Source organism: Nyctibius grandis, chromosome 4 (assembly GCF_013368605.1).
Source record: "Nyctibius grandis isolate bNycGra1 chromosome 4, bNycGra1.pri, whole genome shotgun sequence".
NCBI lineage: Eukaryota > Metazoa > Chordata > Aves > Nyctibiiformes > Nyctibiidae > Nyctibius > Nyctibius grandis.
Window position 1 is genome coordinate 57652404 of NC_090661.1, and position 16651 is coordinate 57669054.

Genomic DNA, 16651 nt, shown 5'->3' on the forward strand with positions numbered 1-16651 from the left:
GAGTTGGGGACGATATAAAATCTGCTGAAACTAACAGAGTCTTTGTCCTTTTCAAAGCATTTAAGGTTACAGTCTTAAAACCACCAAGCGAAATGGAGTTTGGTGACATAAGTAAACTCAGACTGCTACTGCGTGGTCTTTAATCATCAGAGCTTGAATGGAGCAAAAAGGTTCCATTGAAGATGGGAAATTTGTATTAAACCTTCAAATAATTAAACCCAAAAATGCTTTAGAAGTGTGTGGATGTGCTATAAAAACTATCAGATTTAAATCACTGTAGATGATTTATAGACAATTTCCATAGGTTTTCTTTAATAATCCAGTATAATCCCATGTCATAAATACTTCTGTTGTTCATCCTTTATATTGTCCAAGACAACTATAATGAAACACTGCAAGGCTTTCTGTTATCTCCAGTGTCATCAATAATGTCTTGTTCATGAGCACGCTGTTCAAGCAACTGTTAAAGAAAAGGAACTCCATACAGAGGTTATTGAGGCAATGCAAGAGATTTTTGAGTATTTGGTACTGTGAAGTAAAATATAAAAATGTTATTATATTAATATGATATTAATTTAAATCATGTAAATATATAGACACATTATTTTGCTCTGCAGTAAGCATGTACAACAGAAATAAACTACTTCAAGAAATGAGATTTGCTGGCATTTTCTCCTCTAGCCTGTATCCTGTTACTCAGGAATGACTTGTCAGAAGTGCAGCTGTTGCCGGTAATTTCACTTCCCGTTGTACCAAAGGAAAGCGAGCTGAAACAGCATTTTAGCTACTTTCAAAGCTTTGGGTCAGCTTTCTTTTTAGGGCCCATTTCTGGGTGGTGCTGACAACCCTCAGTCCCTCTGGAGTTTAAAATCTGAATTAAGGCAGGTAAGGATACCGAAATCATTTCAGCAGCTTTTTCTGCCTGCTAGTAGCTCAAAGTCCCATGAAATAGCAGATATTACTTTTCTTTGTGAGGACCTGGGGTACACAAGAGCCTATAGGTGCTGTTTGCAGGAAGGACCCTCTGCCTAAAGCTTTTACTCTTCTTTTAAAGCACGCAGACACCAGCAGCAATGGAAAGCCCCTGCACCAGCCTCTGTAGATCACAGAATGCACAATGTCAGCTCACAGACACTTTGATTCACGTTCTGTCCCACTTTTGAATCACACGTTGTGCAGAATTGGCATGTACCTTTTATGCAGGTAACAAAAAAAAAAAAAAAAAACAAAAACAAGAAATAAAGTGCAATGTCCAAGCTACATCTTACCTACTGGCAGTTCACTGTCCCACTCAGTCGCTTGGCTCTGTCCTGTTCCCATGGAAACTAGGCAAAATATGAGAAGGGTTCTTGGCAAAATGAGGGCGGACTTTGTCCTGAGGATCTCCAAGCTGGAGATGTCAAACTGTAATCACATCACCTTTTTATTCCCTTTTATCCTGTCCCCCTCCCTCAGCTGCTCCCATCTTCCCTCTTACCTGAAGCTGCCACCTCTTTTATTTAGACTGTGGCCACACAAACAGCTGACTCCACATTCAGTCCGATGGAGGTGGCTGGGGACCATTGCCAGGGGAACAGCAAGGATATCAACAGTCCGCTGATATTTCTGGCCTGCAGTAGGTACAGGCAGGAATAATTCTCATCTTTTCACTGTCTCGTTTTTCAGGTTTGATTAATGGCTTCACTTGAAATGCAAAATTAACGAACTTAAAAGCTGTTAGCACAAACAACTGGCGCTTGTGGACAGGACAAGGTTGCTTTTTTTTTAGGCAGGGTTTCTGTGGAGAAGTCAGGATCTCGGTTCAGGTCTCCCAAATCCCCAAGCAGTACTTTAGCCATTGATTCATCCTTTCATTCCGCTTTTCCATCAGCACACTGTGGGTTTCCACCCTATATTAGTTCCTTCCATATTTTGCTGTTTCAGCCTCTGTAAACTGTAGTTAGTAGGGCTTGATTATTACTGCACTGTGATGCTACCAGGATCATTTATTAGGAATTGTAAGTCACTGCACCAGAGTTTAAGCTGTCCTTAGCAACCACTGTCTATAGTATATGTAGAGAAATCCAACCTAGCTGAACAAAGAATTTTACTTCACAAGGTCACATCAAAACACTTTTCTCCTGTTCTAGGACAGATGAACAGTTATAACAGATAACTATGTTGATTTGCAAACCATTTCAATAAAGAAAATCAAACTATTAAATCATACTGTTCCAAAAAGATCATCTGTTCAAATCATTAAAGGCTCCAGCTATGTTAAGAAGAAGATTTTTGATGGCTGAACTGTTGGACCAAGAGACAGAACTCTGGAGACCTTTTGGATTTCTTCCATTTGTCTGCCACATAATGTGTGTAATTAATAATTGAGCAAACAGTCTTACCTGTGCCTTCATCAACATATTTGCTTAATCTTTCTGTTCAGAGAGGCCCAGTTAGCATTTGTAAATTCCTATGCAGCTCTATAGAACGTGTACTTTTCACAGGAAAGCCAACATGGACAGGGTGACTGAAGATCATATAAGCTTAAAACATAAGCTAATGTGCTGTGAGTATCCCGAGTTGAAGGCACCAATAGACAGATATGTTTTAATTATTTATACACAGTACAAAACTTTTAACTGTTGACTCTTATATAGATGTTTTTAAACTAAATCCTTCACATTCCTTTAATTTGTGGTACATTACAGCTGTGCAAACTGTAAAATGTTACCAAATCATTACATGCTTTGTACAGGTTGAAAGGAAGTTGTAAGTTACAAAGGAATAATAAATTAAATACCCTTTTTGTAAAAGTTACAGCTTCTTATGTGGACCTGTTCTAAGTTGTTTAAGAGCTGGAGCTACAGGAGTGCCTATTCATTTCACTATTTCCATCAAATTTATAGATTCCCAATTTTGAATCTCTCTCTACTACTGAAAAAGTTCTAAAGATGGCAATGAAAAGCAACAGAAAAAAAGAAACTAGATTTACAAAGAGGAGTTGATTTGCAAACCAATATTTTGAAGTTATGAGTTTCGTAAGACTGTCTTTTATCATATAAATTTTAGACTCAGCTGCAGTTTTCTATTCAGAGTCTATGAGTAAATGCGGATGTTGGCGGCTCTTAAGAGATTCATGTCCAAGCAAGGACAAATTCCAGAATTCTTGTTATTGCTTAAATGTTTTTCTTTATGAAAAAAATAACTTAAACACAGAAATGCACCCGCGTAAGCAAAGAGGAAGTTTTGGAAAGTCTGTGACGAAGATCTCCTGTTGTATTGCACTTACCTTAATGAGCCAAGATGGAATGTGTGGTTTAGAGATTGATCTCCTGTAGGTTATTAGGATTCCTTAGGTAACATGTAATTCAAAAAATGTTGTGTTTCAGGTCTTCACCAAAATAAAATTTTTGATCAAAATATTAAAAAAAAATCATTTTGACCGAAGTGAAGCGTATAGCTTCATTTGAGATGTATTTTTTTATACTGTTTCATTTATTTAATAAAATAGGTAAATGTTTCAATAGGATGCTGTTTAAATAAAAGAAGTCTTTATACATTTTAAATCTTCAAATTAAATGTTGGGTTCTTTAGAGTTTTCTCCAGCATGATGGTGTTATCAGAACAATTTCTCAAATTTGTCAATTTTACCAGTGTTTGCATAACTCCAACTTAGTATCTATAATGAATAAAAAGTTGGAATAAAAGTATTTATCATGATGATAGGGAAGTTCATAATAAGATATCACCATGCAGCCTCACGTGGCTTTTCATTTTAACTCACTTACCAAACAAGAATGGACACAGTTGAATAAATATTCAGAGAGATAGTGCATGTGTTTGGTGGGCAGCCAATGGGAAGAATGTTTTCATATAAGCAAATAACATCCCAGTCCCTTGACAATTTCTCACTGGTTTTTAAAAAGAAGTTGGAAAACCCTATCGTTTAAACAGATATACTTAAGAGATATTCGTATTTAAAATTTTAGATGCATCAAATATGATTTAAAAAAAAAAAAAAATATTGCTCTAATCAGAGGACAATCAGAATAAAAAAGATACAAATAATTTGTAAACAACCAGTCTCAGGCTACAAGGTCCCAGCAGGTAATCAGATAAGATTATTTATGGGTGCAAGCCTGAGAAAATACAGCAGTCATCATGTGCTACTAAGAAGTAATATTCAAAGAGACTCATGCCCTAGACACCTACAGTGGGGTGCAAAAGACATTGCTTTTCAAAAACAGTGGAAAGGCTGACACAGGCTTTAGGGGGTCCAAGTTTCAGCAGCCCTTCCCATATACCTACTCTGCTTTAACCCAGGTCCTTGTCATGGTGCTACCCAGGCTGGCAAAGGAAGGAGCTCCCACCACAATAAAAACCTAGTTCAAAGTCTGGCTTTGTGTGCATCGGCACAGAGAGGGCAGTTCAGAGCTGTTGATAAAATTGTTATTGTTATGGACATTGTTATTCATACAAAGGAACTTTTAATTGCCAAGGACCTGTAATTGAGAGCTTTATTTTAGTGGTCACAGGAGCACAAGAGTCATGGCATATGACTTATATGATTCACAATGAGAACGAAATATTTCACATGCCTTGAAAATTACCACAGCCAACATTTGGAGAAGTAAAAAAAACAAAAAAAATCCTGGGGCTTTCTTCCAAAATGTAACATCACACACATCGTGCATGGCCAACAAAACACTCAGACAGCACGGTCACTCGGTTGTGCCTCAGGATGCATCTTTGAATTCTCTCAGTAACCTCTGTACTGCTATTTACCAACTGTTTCTGAATTGAAACTTTGCCTAAGTTGCCAGGAAGGGTGAGGAGTAGGTATGTCTATCTGTTTTTAATGTCTTACCTTTATTAAAATTATTTCATAAATGTTTTATAAAAAAAACTTCTGTGCTCTCAGTTCTGATCTGCTCACTCTAATAAGAGTTTCTCTTTCTTTTTTTACCATGAAACTCTGAAGGTAAGGATTAGTTGTCTTTATGTGTAACAACACGATTAAATTTATGAAATTTCTTTATAGCTGAACATGCTTGGCTGTTTGCAGAATTTTCTCTTTCAAAGTAATCTTTACTTTTAAGATTGTTCCCAAAGTTCAAGTTGTATTTACTTAGTGTTCCCAGAACACATCGCTAACTAAGTAATATGTATTAATAGTAATAATGGTGATTGATAGATTCACTGTGCATGGAAATTAATCAGAAACAAGTTTAAAGTACAAAAATATGTCATTATTTGCATAAAAGATGACTGGAATGTGTTAAGTATATAAATTGAAAACCATTCATGTGGCTAATTGTCCATTAGCACTAAATACTTAAAAATGCTTACAGAAGAAAATTGTCTTTGAAGAAGAAATGCAATTAAGCAACTGAAAATGAATTGCATCTTCTGTCAAGACATCTAGAGCTCTAAGTTTATAAAAGGCTTATGGCTTCTGGTAGTGCTCAGACACTGGCTAGTAAACTCTGAAGAAATTTTCCCTATGACAAACTCTACTGGAACTTCATGTACAATTGCTAGCTGAAGAAGTAGTCAGATTTAGCTGTAGCTAAAATCTAAGTTGCAATGGAAAGTAAATGTTCCTGAAGTTTTTAGTTTAGCCCATCATGAATGAATTTGTGGCTCCAGCCCAGAGATCACATCTGAAGTGTGCAAAGTGACTGGCATAAACTGATAGCAAGAAATCATCAGGAAATGGGCAAGCAAGGAAAATAAGCACTTCTTTTTAGTCTATATTTAGTAAAAGTAATAATTCTGTTTACAAAAGGAAATGTTTAACTGTTATTTTTCTTCTACATTATTTTTGACATATAATGTTACAGATTTTCTTCCATTACTCTCACACCTTAGCCAGCCTCCTGTTATAAAACAGTTAGATAACTGCTGTCTCACAAGTAGCCTCTTGCTGTCTCACAAATAGCCTCTTTGATGCTAATCAGCCATTTATTTGCTCTATATATATTCTCTGCAGGTTTAGATCCTCTCAAGTTACCTTAGTTTGCATGAGACTGTCAGTGAACTAGATAATTCAGATCATTGTGAGGGAAGATGTTCAAAGCCGGAGAGCTATGTTACCTTGAGTTGTAGTCCAGTTCCCTGACAAGACTGCCAGCTTGAGTGAGTTTATGAACTCACATAAAACTTTGCTGCTCACTTAATTCTGCAATGATGAAAAATGTTCTGTGCATTAAGTACCAAATTGTGTGATGTGGAATATTATTACTTAACTGATTCCTAGAGCATCACAGAGATAAGTATTGCAAGCTGTTGAGATACAGACATCACTACGGCTATACAAGTATGTAGAAGAAATGAACGATGGTCCTGATTGCTCTCTTCAGAAACTCCATCCTTAGCTATCTCCTTGGTGTAAAAATACAGAAACTGAAAGAGCAGAGTTAAATAGCTGTAGCAGAAAGTACATTCAGGATGACTGATTGCAAAATACTGTGTTTTTTAAATGCAGTCTTGTTTATGACTGACATGCTCCACTTGGATATGAAATACTGAAATGATAGATGTCACCACAGGCTCAGTAATGTCTTGCCTACCATAATGATTCTGAGACTGAATGCCTGTGAAAACAAGATCCAGGCACTATGGTCAAGCATGACAACACCAGGAGAATAAAGTCACTGCCGGAGGCAGCTCTGGCAACCCAGTAGATTTTCACGAGAGGATAACATCTTACCCATGCTCTCATTCCTGCACAATCTTGCATGATATTACCAGAGAGAAATAAAGGTATTGCCAATGCTATAAAAGCCTAAATGCTTTGGAGGTTGGGGATGCCTCTCTCCAGCTGAACTCAGGTGAAATTTTTGAACTGGAGAAGAATGCTGCGAATTTGGAGCTGCAGAGGCCTTCCCTCCAGGCACGACTTTGAGAGAAAGTTGTAATAAAATAAAAAAGATTTTGGAGAAGTCAATGCTTTGTTATTACAACTGCTGACATTTGGGGGCAATAAACTGTCTAATCTAACAGGAATTTTGAACCCAAACTTCAGGATGGGAGGAACTGAGAGGGAACAAAAGAATGCAAAGTTAAGCAAAGAAGCGATGCACACAGAGTGAGTAGCATTCCCAGTCCTGGGAAAATGGGCATCATCCTGCTAAAGTTATACATAGCATGGAAAATAAGAGTAAGAGAAAGGGCAAGGAAGGGTGCAAAGCTAGCTTTGTGCCACCAGCATGATTCCCGCTACTCTCAAGGAGTGGGAATTTGACGATATCTGTTTCTGTCATCAGTCTGGAGGAGAACTACTTACATTAAATTGGCACTTTCCTTCCTCTGTGACACTAAACAATGGCAGCAAAGAGAGGAAATTTCATAGGATGTAGAGGATGTTACATCCTCTCCAATACCAGGAACATTTCTCACTGTTGCACATACAAAGCATGGATTGATCTAGCCTAAAATAATCAGTGAGCACTAATAAAGATTTCCAGCAGTTAAATGTTTGTTACACCACTGATAGGAGACAACTTTTAGAATTTTACGCCTCTTTTTTGCAGTCCTTTTCTCTCACTTCAAAGGAGTCTCCTGTTCACTTCAGAATTTAAAGAAGAAATGACTGAAACTCCTCTACTGAATGTTCCCTCCTCAAACCAGAGTGAAAACAGGAGCAACTCAACTATTTGCCCAGACCTGAATGACTGGTGGGACATCGTGTATTATGTAGTACCCAAGTATATCGACACCATCTGCGTTATTGGAATGCTTGGAAATATACTTGTTCTCTTCACTTATTCCCTGCATAAGGGCGCCCTGAAGATAGCTGAAATCTACCTTATGAACCTAGCTGTTGCTGATCTGATCTTCCTCATGTGCCTCCCTTTCTGGGCAGAGAATATCAGGAATGAATTCAACTGACCGTTTGGCAATTTCCTTTGTCGCAGCACCAGCACATCCATCAGCCTAAACATGTACACCAGCATCTACTTGCTAGTGGCAGTCAGCGTGGATCGCTATTTGACTTTTGTTCACACCTTGAACCACAGGAGGATACGGAGCAAAACTACAGCCAAAAGGATCTGCTTGCTTACCTGGTTCTTCGGCGTCCTTCTCAGCATCCCAGCCTTTATGTTTCGGACTGTGCTTCCTCTGTGGAATATTTCAGCATGCACTTTAGACTTCCCCACCTCATCGTGGGTAACAGCTGAAAGCCTGGTATTCAACATAGTAGGGTTTGCGTTGCCATCTACAGAGATCATCTTCCTTAATTTCTCTACCATTTACTCCCTACAAAAAAGCTCAAGAGAACGAAGAGCACTCAGAACAAAGAACTGCAAGGAGCACAAAGGCACAAAGGCTACCAGGTTGATCTTCACAGTGGTACTAATGTTTCTTTTGTGCTGGACTCCATACCATTTTTTTGTGTTTCTTGATATATTATACCAGACAGAAGTGATCAAAGGCTGCTTCTGGGGGGAACTGCTCAACTTTGGTGAGCAATTTGGTTGTACTCTGGCTGCCACCAACAGCTGCATTAACCCTGTGATTTATGTCTTTGTTGGGAAATGCTTCAGGCAAAAGGCTTTAGAAGTTTTTTCACAGTTTATTCCCTGTGGATTTCCTCGGAGCTGGGTATCATTCAAAGAAAAGTCTTCATATTTCAACATGTTTCCAGTCAGGAGTAGTTTAACCTAATGGTTCTCTGTTCCATCTTCATTTTGATATTACAACTTGTTTCAAATGGCATTAAAAACGACTATGACTTGCACTGATCTGGCATGCACAGACTAAGCTAATTATTTATTAAAGTGAATCACTTAACTGCTTATTTGTCCTCAGGTTTCCTTTTCTTTTTGTGTTATCTATCCAAATTCATAACATGCGATAGCAGAATTTTATATCAAATGATCTAACCTGTCTTATCAAGTATCAGTGACTTGAAAGAAAAACTCTTTGACAAGATATCGGAAGCCTGATTTCTTAACAGAAAGCCATAAGCTGGCTGATTATTTTACTGCATTATATCTGTGATGGCAACTACTATACCACCAATAACGCTATACCTAAAATTATAACGTGTATTACAGAGCACATATGAGCTTAATCTTCATCTGAAAGCTGCATTCGAGCAATTATAGAATAGCTCCAGTTATTTTTAACAATATTTTAAATGGCTTGCACTTTCATGGTAGCGTATGGAAAATTTGAATAACTGTTTGTGCATTTCACTTATACTCAGTGCATAAATATTGTACAAGTCAATGTACCACAAAGAAAGGGTACGTAAACTGTAAAAAAAGCAAAACAGCCCGGTATCCTCCTCAAAATCTGACTTTTCTTTTGATCCAGTAAAATGTTACACAATTACTAATCAAGTACATAAAGATTCTTTTTATTTTTTATATATGAAAATACCAGTGATGGCCATTGATACTGTGTTATTTTGAAATGTCTTTCATCTGAGGCAAATCCTTAGATACATATTTATATTTTTATGAATCTAAATTAATAAACTGTGTAACATCCCATTTTCTACACCATAGTTCTTTCTTATATTTATTTTGTATTTTTTCTCTTCCCCTGTTCCTTTGGGGAAGAACAAATACATAGCTCTGATTAAAAATCCTTGCTGCTACCAGAATATCAATTCTGGTGTTGGCAGTAATAGTAGTAGTAATAATAACAATAATACACCAGACAGGAGATAAGAAGAAGGAAACTTCTTTTCCATCAGCACCACAATTGCAGAATAGACTTAAGACAACTAAGATATCTGTTCCCATAACTATAAAAGTACGTGTACATACAAACAATGGAAGAAGAAGACAGGGACAGTGCAGCCTATTCAGCCAGAAAGATCTTGAGTGCAGAAAGGGGCATACAAGCACATCATTTGTATAACAGTTTATTTAATTGGTAAAGCCTGTTCAGTCTTGTACTCACTGTAACAGTGTTGCATTTTCAGCAGTTCTTTTTAGCGTTGCCATTTTGAATACGAAATTAATCTCTTATTTAATTATAGAAATCTGCCTATTCAGCTTCATTGGAATAAGATTAGTGCTCATTTTTAATGATTCCCCTCAACTTTTTGAACCTGAACACTGGAAGCCTTTTGAAGAGTTAAAAGTCTATCTTCCTGCAATGATGGTTTAAGAGTTAAGGGTGGATTAAGGGATCAGGAAGGAAGAATCACTCATAGCTTTATTAGTTTCACTCCTTCTGTGACAGGCTTTTTTTAAATAAATGTCAGGGTTAGACATTAGCAGTCACAACAGCATGTGAAGTCCGCTGAGTCACCTGAGATCAAAAACTTAATTCCAGTCTACTGTAAACTGCTGCACACTGCATTTATTTAATGCATCCCCAGCTGAATCCTTAATTAAAAAAATTTCCAAGCAGAGATATTTGTTTAAAAAAAAAAAAGCTGAAATGATAAAAAAAAAGTGTATAAACAGAAATGCCATTTTCCCACTATGCATGGGGACCTTAAAAGGGAAAAATATCTTGTCTTCTCTGACTAATGCTTGTCCATGTTATGCAATGTACACAGAGGGATAAACACTTGTACAGGGAAAAACACTTCTTGAGCACTGCAGCATATTTAAGGTATGAGCTAACAGTTTGAAAATTGGTTTGAAATTTGAAATCAATGGAAAGCCTCCTGTTCACTTCAATGGGCAAGTGACAAGGGCTTTCATGGAAGTGCCACCTCTATTTTACATGTGCACAACCATCAGGAAAAGCATCTGTAGTTTAAATACTGCTTTAACGCACTTAACAGGGTCTTGCAGATCAATGAATTTACTCTCCAATATCAATGTATGCAAATGAAATTATTTTTTATCCATGAAGTAAAAATCGATCAGCTTCTCTCATTACTGATAGTGTCAGCTGTATTAACATAGAAAAATATGAACAGTAAATGCAATTTACTCCACAGCAAATGCAAAATTCTATATTTAATCAGAAATAATCCACTGCACAGATAAAAGGCACAGAGTGTGAGACTAACAGCAGTTAGTCGAAAAGGATCCATAGATTAAAAGATGAACATGACCCAAGCGTGCCATGCTGTTTCCACCTTGAAGGTGTATATGACAGCAGGTAATGAACTTAAATTGCAGCAAAGGAGGCTCAGGATAAGCATTAATATAAAACTTCTCCTGGTAAAGCAAGCGATAGGTTGCCTTGGAAAGAATCCAGCACTGCAGCAATGGAAGCCTCCAAGACCACTTTAGACAGGCATTGCTGGGGATGATACAAGCATAGTCAGTTCTGCTCCAGCACAGGGGAGTGGTTTTTAATGATGTGCATCCCTCCACTGACTCTTTCCTTTGTGGTCAATAAATAAAGTTTCCTTGTTTGCACTTTCAGGGCTCTTCACCTATCACCTTTCAATAAATACTGAAATCTCAGCTCTGATACCCAGTCAACCAACACTGCCAGACTCCACTGCCCATGGGTTGTTCTTTTGAATAAGCACCCTTTTTACCTTCTCTCATGTTACTTCTCACGCTCCCAATAAACCTTGTCAAGCTTTAATTATTAAAAAACATCTGTGCTGCAATATTGATCTTTTATAGGCAAGATCCCAGCACCCTAAGATCTTGCAAGTATAATTTAACTTGTTCTCTTCACCCATCTACATTGAATGAGTATATTTTATATTTTAATCGTAATTTCTCTAGGGCAAGGACTATCTTTTTGTTATCTGTTCAGGCCATGCTTAATGCCCAGCTTAGTCTTAGTTTACAATAAGGTCCTGCTAGCACTAGTGCAATAAAGTGACATTTAGGATTCACTGAAACTCATCTCAAGAAATAATACAGCCTGGACTTGCATTTGCAGTATCAAAACATTTTGACAAGCTATTTCAATTTTACAAACTTTAACTGTAAATGTAGACAGTTCTCGTGTCAGATTCTGCCTTTAACAACAACAATAAAAAAAAAACAACACACCACCAAACAAAACCAAGCCAAAACCAGATGATCCGTTTCTAAAACTGAAGCTAGAAGACATTCATTACTAAAAATAAAGACAGAAGCATTATCAGAGATCTATAGCCACATGGACTTCTAGCCTGCCAGGAGTCATCTTCCTGGGAAGGGAACTGTTTGTCATCCCCGGGAAAATCGTACCAAATCAAGTAAAAATGTTGACTCTTAGACAGAAGAAAGCAGTCTGCACACAGTACAGACGTGCTGGAGCTTTCAGCAGCCAGATCCCATTCTCATGGAGATGCTTAAACCCTCCACAGTTGCCTGTGACAGGGTTTCACAGGAGACCTGGTCACAGAGCAACAGGACCCCCTTCACTGCCTGTGGGTGGCTGTGGGCCAAGGACGGTGGATGTCAGGGAAGCTGCTTGCTCATGGCCCTAATGAACTTGTTGGTGCACTCCCAGCAGCAGGAAAGGAACAAGAGAAAAAAGCTGTGCCAGACCGCAGGACTGGAATGGAAATGGGGCTGTGGCTGGAGGTTAATGGAGAACAGAGAAATACCTGACTGGAGACTGGGGGTTGAGAAAGGGTGAAAAAGACTGAGAAGAGAGAAGAAAGCAACTACCAATGTCTCTGTTAGCCACTTCCCAGTGAAGGTGTGTGTAGAGGAGCAGGGTGGTCATGTTCACCAAAAGAGAGCACTGAGGAAGGAGAGGAGACAGGGACTGGCTGTACCAGGATACACAGCAGGAACTAGCGTGCATGTGAAAGGGAAATGGCTTTGACAAGGAACTGGGAAAGAGCTGGGACCTGCTGGGCAAGGAGGCCAGAGCAAAGTGTAAAAAAGGGAAGAAGAGGCAGACGCCTCAGGATGGGACTTGGGGTATTTTGTTCTCCTAAAAAAAAAAGAAAAAAGTGACAAAATTTAAAAATTAAAAGAAATTTGAGTTTACCAGATCAAGCATTCAAGGCCAAGAAATGTTTGACCTAAGACTGACCCCGGAATCTCAGTGAGGCCTCCTTCAGTGTATGAGTTGTAATACAGTCTTATATGACTAAGCTTTGAATTTCCAGCATTGCAACTTAACCACTTCTGTTTTAGCCTTGTGTCACTCTGCCTTATGTGGGAGAGAAACACATTCACATAAAACAAACAGGACCCTCAAGGAACTAAATCATCCATCCTGCATATTAAATAAAAACAACAGTATTGATAATACACATCCTGCTTTGAATTTTACAGAAAGAAATCTTTGAAACAAGATATAATTAAACTGAAAAATTTGCTGCAGTGAGTTTATATAGAGACAAATGAGTCTAATAATCACATATAATCATAACTGAAAAGATTAGAAGAAATTCTAAAATAAAATACCTGTGATGAGTGGCATTCCTCAGGGGGTCGGTATTGGGACCGGTCCTGTTTAACATCTTTGTCGGCGACATGGACAGTGGGACCGAGTGCGCCCTCAGCAAGTTTGCCGATGACACTAAGCTGTGCGGTGTGGTCGACACGCTGGAGGGAAGGGATGCCATCCAGAGGGACCTTGACAGGCTTGAGAGCTGGGCCCGTGCGAACCGCATGAAGTTCAACAAGGCCAAGTGCAAGGTCCTGCACATGGGTCTAGGCAATCCCAAGCACAAATACAGTCTGGGCAGAAAATGGATTGAGAGCAGCAGAAGGACTTGGGCGTGACGGTTGATGTGAAGCTCAACATGAGCCGGCAATGTGAGCTTGCAGGCCAGAAGGCCAACCGTACTCTGGGCTGCATCAAAAGCAGTGTGATCAGCAGGTCGAGGGAGGTGATTCTGCCCCTCTACTCCGCTCTCGTGAGACCCCACCTGCAATACTGCGTTCAGCTCTGGGGCCCCCAACATAAGGACATGGAGCTGTTGGAGCAAGTCCAGAGCAGGGCCATGAAGATGATCAGAGGGCTGGAGCACCTCTCCTATGAAGACAGGCTGAGAGAGTTGGGGCTTTTCAGCCTGGAGAAGAGAAGGCTCCGGGGAGACCTCATAGCAGCCTTCCAGTATCTGAAGGGGGCCTACAGGAAAGCGGGAGAGGGGATTTTTACAAGGGTAAGTATTGACATGACGAGGGGGAACAGTTTTAAACTGAAAGAGCGTAGATTTAGATTAGATATTAGGAAAAAATTCTTTACTGTGAGGGTGGTGAGACACTGGAACAGGTTGCCCAGACAAGCTGTGGATGCCCCCTCCCTGGCAGTGTTTAAGGCCAGGTTGGATGAGGCTTTGAGCAACCTGGTCTAGAGGAAAGGAGTCCCTGCTTGTAGCAGGGGGGTTGGAACTAGATGATCTTTAAGGTCCCTTCCAACTCAAACCATTCTATGATTCTATGATTCTAAAACCAATTGCAAAGAATATTGTCATCAGCACAAAAGTAGGAAGGAACATTCCCCTTTCCCTGTAGGATGCCTGACAAACAGTGGACACCACCCTTAGTCACTGGCAAAGAGTTCAAAACAACTTCATCACAGAAGAGTAAGGCAGGGCTTTGGGTCCATCAGGAGGACAAGAGGAGGGCAGAACTGGAGATTCAATAAAATCCTACTCTGTCAGCTCAGGGTACATAAAGAATAGCTGGAAACACAGATCCCTTCCTGGGCTGGACCATGCAACAGCAGTTTATTTTTTTTCTAAGGGAATTTGAAGCTTGAAGGCACAACAAGCCCATCTGAAGAGCATGTCAGCTTATCATAGTTACTCCAGTGTTTTAGTTGGTTTGTTCTTTTTGTTTCCAGTAGTTGCTGTTCATTGACAAGCCTGTTATTTCACACATGCCTGAGAGTCAAATACTGAGTATCTTTCCCAGCCTACTAGGCTAGATGAGGGACCTGTTTCCTCTTTCTCTAGCCCCATACAATAGGGAGCCCTTGCAACTAGTATGTTTCTGGTGGAGAATGACCATGAACCCATTTAGTCACAGGTGTCATGCCCTACTTTAATTCTCTCCAGAACACATTGCCTTGCAAATACCCATCACACTGAGCCAGAGAAAATGTTAGCAAACCTCTGCTCCAAAGGAGAAGTGAGCACCTTCTCCTTTCTTCCTTTTTTTTGTTGCTGTTGCAAAAAAAAGAGACATAGTCTTGCTGGATGCATTCACTCTGCAGGTGCTCAAAAAGAGCCAGGATTTGACCCATTCTTGAGTTTTACCTTGGTTATTAAGCATGGCTTGAATAGATCCAACTGCCTCTCAGAGTCAATCCAGGGGCAGCAATGCATCATACTACCTCGTGTGAATGGTAAGAGGGGAAAAGTCTACTTTAGCACTCTGCTTCTCATTTTCTGGCAGGAGAACCTTGTCCACACAACCTACTTTGGCCATGCTGTTGCCACAAATGCAATAACTCTCTTGTGCCATCAAGCAGTGGTCATGGGGGTTTATTAAACAATATGACACAGTAAAAAAAGGTAACAATGAATTCAAAACTTCCTACTTTTAAAGCATATCTGCGGCTGGTTGCAGTGCATTCTACAGGAAAACACTTTAGGAAGCAATTGCTCAAGAAAACCCTCTTCTGCCATCTTAATCTTGTGCACTGCAGCTTTGTTCCAGCACAATCTTCACTGTCTGCTAGCAATATTTTCCTTCAGGAGCTGAGGCTTATTCTCCATCATCACTCTAATCTACAGCTACAGCTGGGAGAGGTGTTCTCCTCTGAGAAGTAATTCACACACAGAAAAGTTCACATTTGATTTCATGCATTGCTATTTATGGATTTCAACTCCTGCACAGCTAATCCCCAGCCACACATTAGGAATGAAACCAGCCACCACCATTTCCCATAGGAAGAGATGGAATAAGTCTCACATCCATCACACAAGACTAATTCAACAGATAAACTGCAAGATCCAAATCCTGAAAAAACTTTTCAAATTGTGCCAGTATCTTTTTGATGTATGGACAAATATCAGGTACATCTCAGGTACATATCAGGTAGCCATGGAGTGAGAAATGCTCATCATTCAGTACTTCAAGGAGAAGAAGTAGAAATATTTAATCTGCAGCCTCAAGCACTGCTCACCTGAGTGACAGAATTGTTCTATGAATAACCAGTTAGAGGCCAAAACCTCACCTCATGTACATCACAGTAAATTGAAATTAGTGTAGCTATACCTATTTGTACCAGCCAAAAAGGCTAGTTGTGAACATAGATAGTGACTTTGAGTGCCTACCATTACACCATTTTAAAGTTACTATAACTTTTTCAAAGTCAAAAGTAAATCAGCATAAAGCCAGAGTAATAAGAAAGAGTCTCTCTCTCTCTCTCTGTTTTTTTTCTGCTATGCTTTTCAGCTATAAAGCTTCCGATAAAAATCTCATTCACATGACAAAACTGCTGTTGCACACTGTAGAAGTTATTGGGGGTGGTGGGCATTTGTCCTTTTGCAGGACAAATCATGAAGAGACAGAACCTGTGATCAACCTCTAATGATAAAGTGAGACACTCATTAAGCTCAGTTTTGAAAAAGATAGGAAAATTGCAAAAGAAAGCCAAGACTTAATACTAAATTTAATAAATGGAAAAGCAGCTAAGACATTTTCAAAAAAGAGAAAAACAAGAAAATTTAAAGGTCAGGCTGCCTATTCTGCAAAATTTTAGTCAGTCTCTCAAGAATCACAAGAAGCACTGAGCCTCTGAGTGAGGCCTCTTGCCAATGTTGCTTAACTCTTATCTCCTGGTCGCATGCCAGCTTCCCGGTGTGGATGCCAGTAATTCATAGTGCAAG

At 39.2% G+C, this 16651-nt stretch overlaps 1 protein-coding gene across 1 annotated transcript; it reads left to right on the top strand.

The window, feature by feature from the left end:
- Positions 1-7569: 7569 nt before the first annotated feature.
- Positions 7570-8649, top strand: BDKRB1 (bradykinin receptor B1). Its single transcript, XM_068400139.1, is given in 1 exon segment — positions 7570-8649. A coding segment is annotated over 1 exon segment (1080 nt).
- Positions 8650-16651: the final 8002 nt, after the last annotated feature.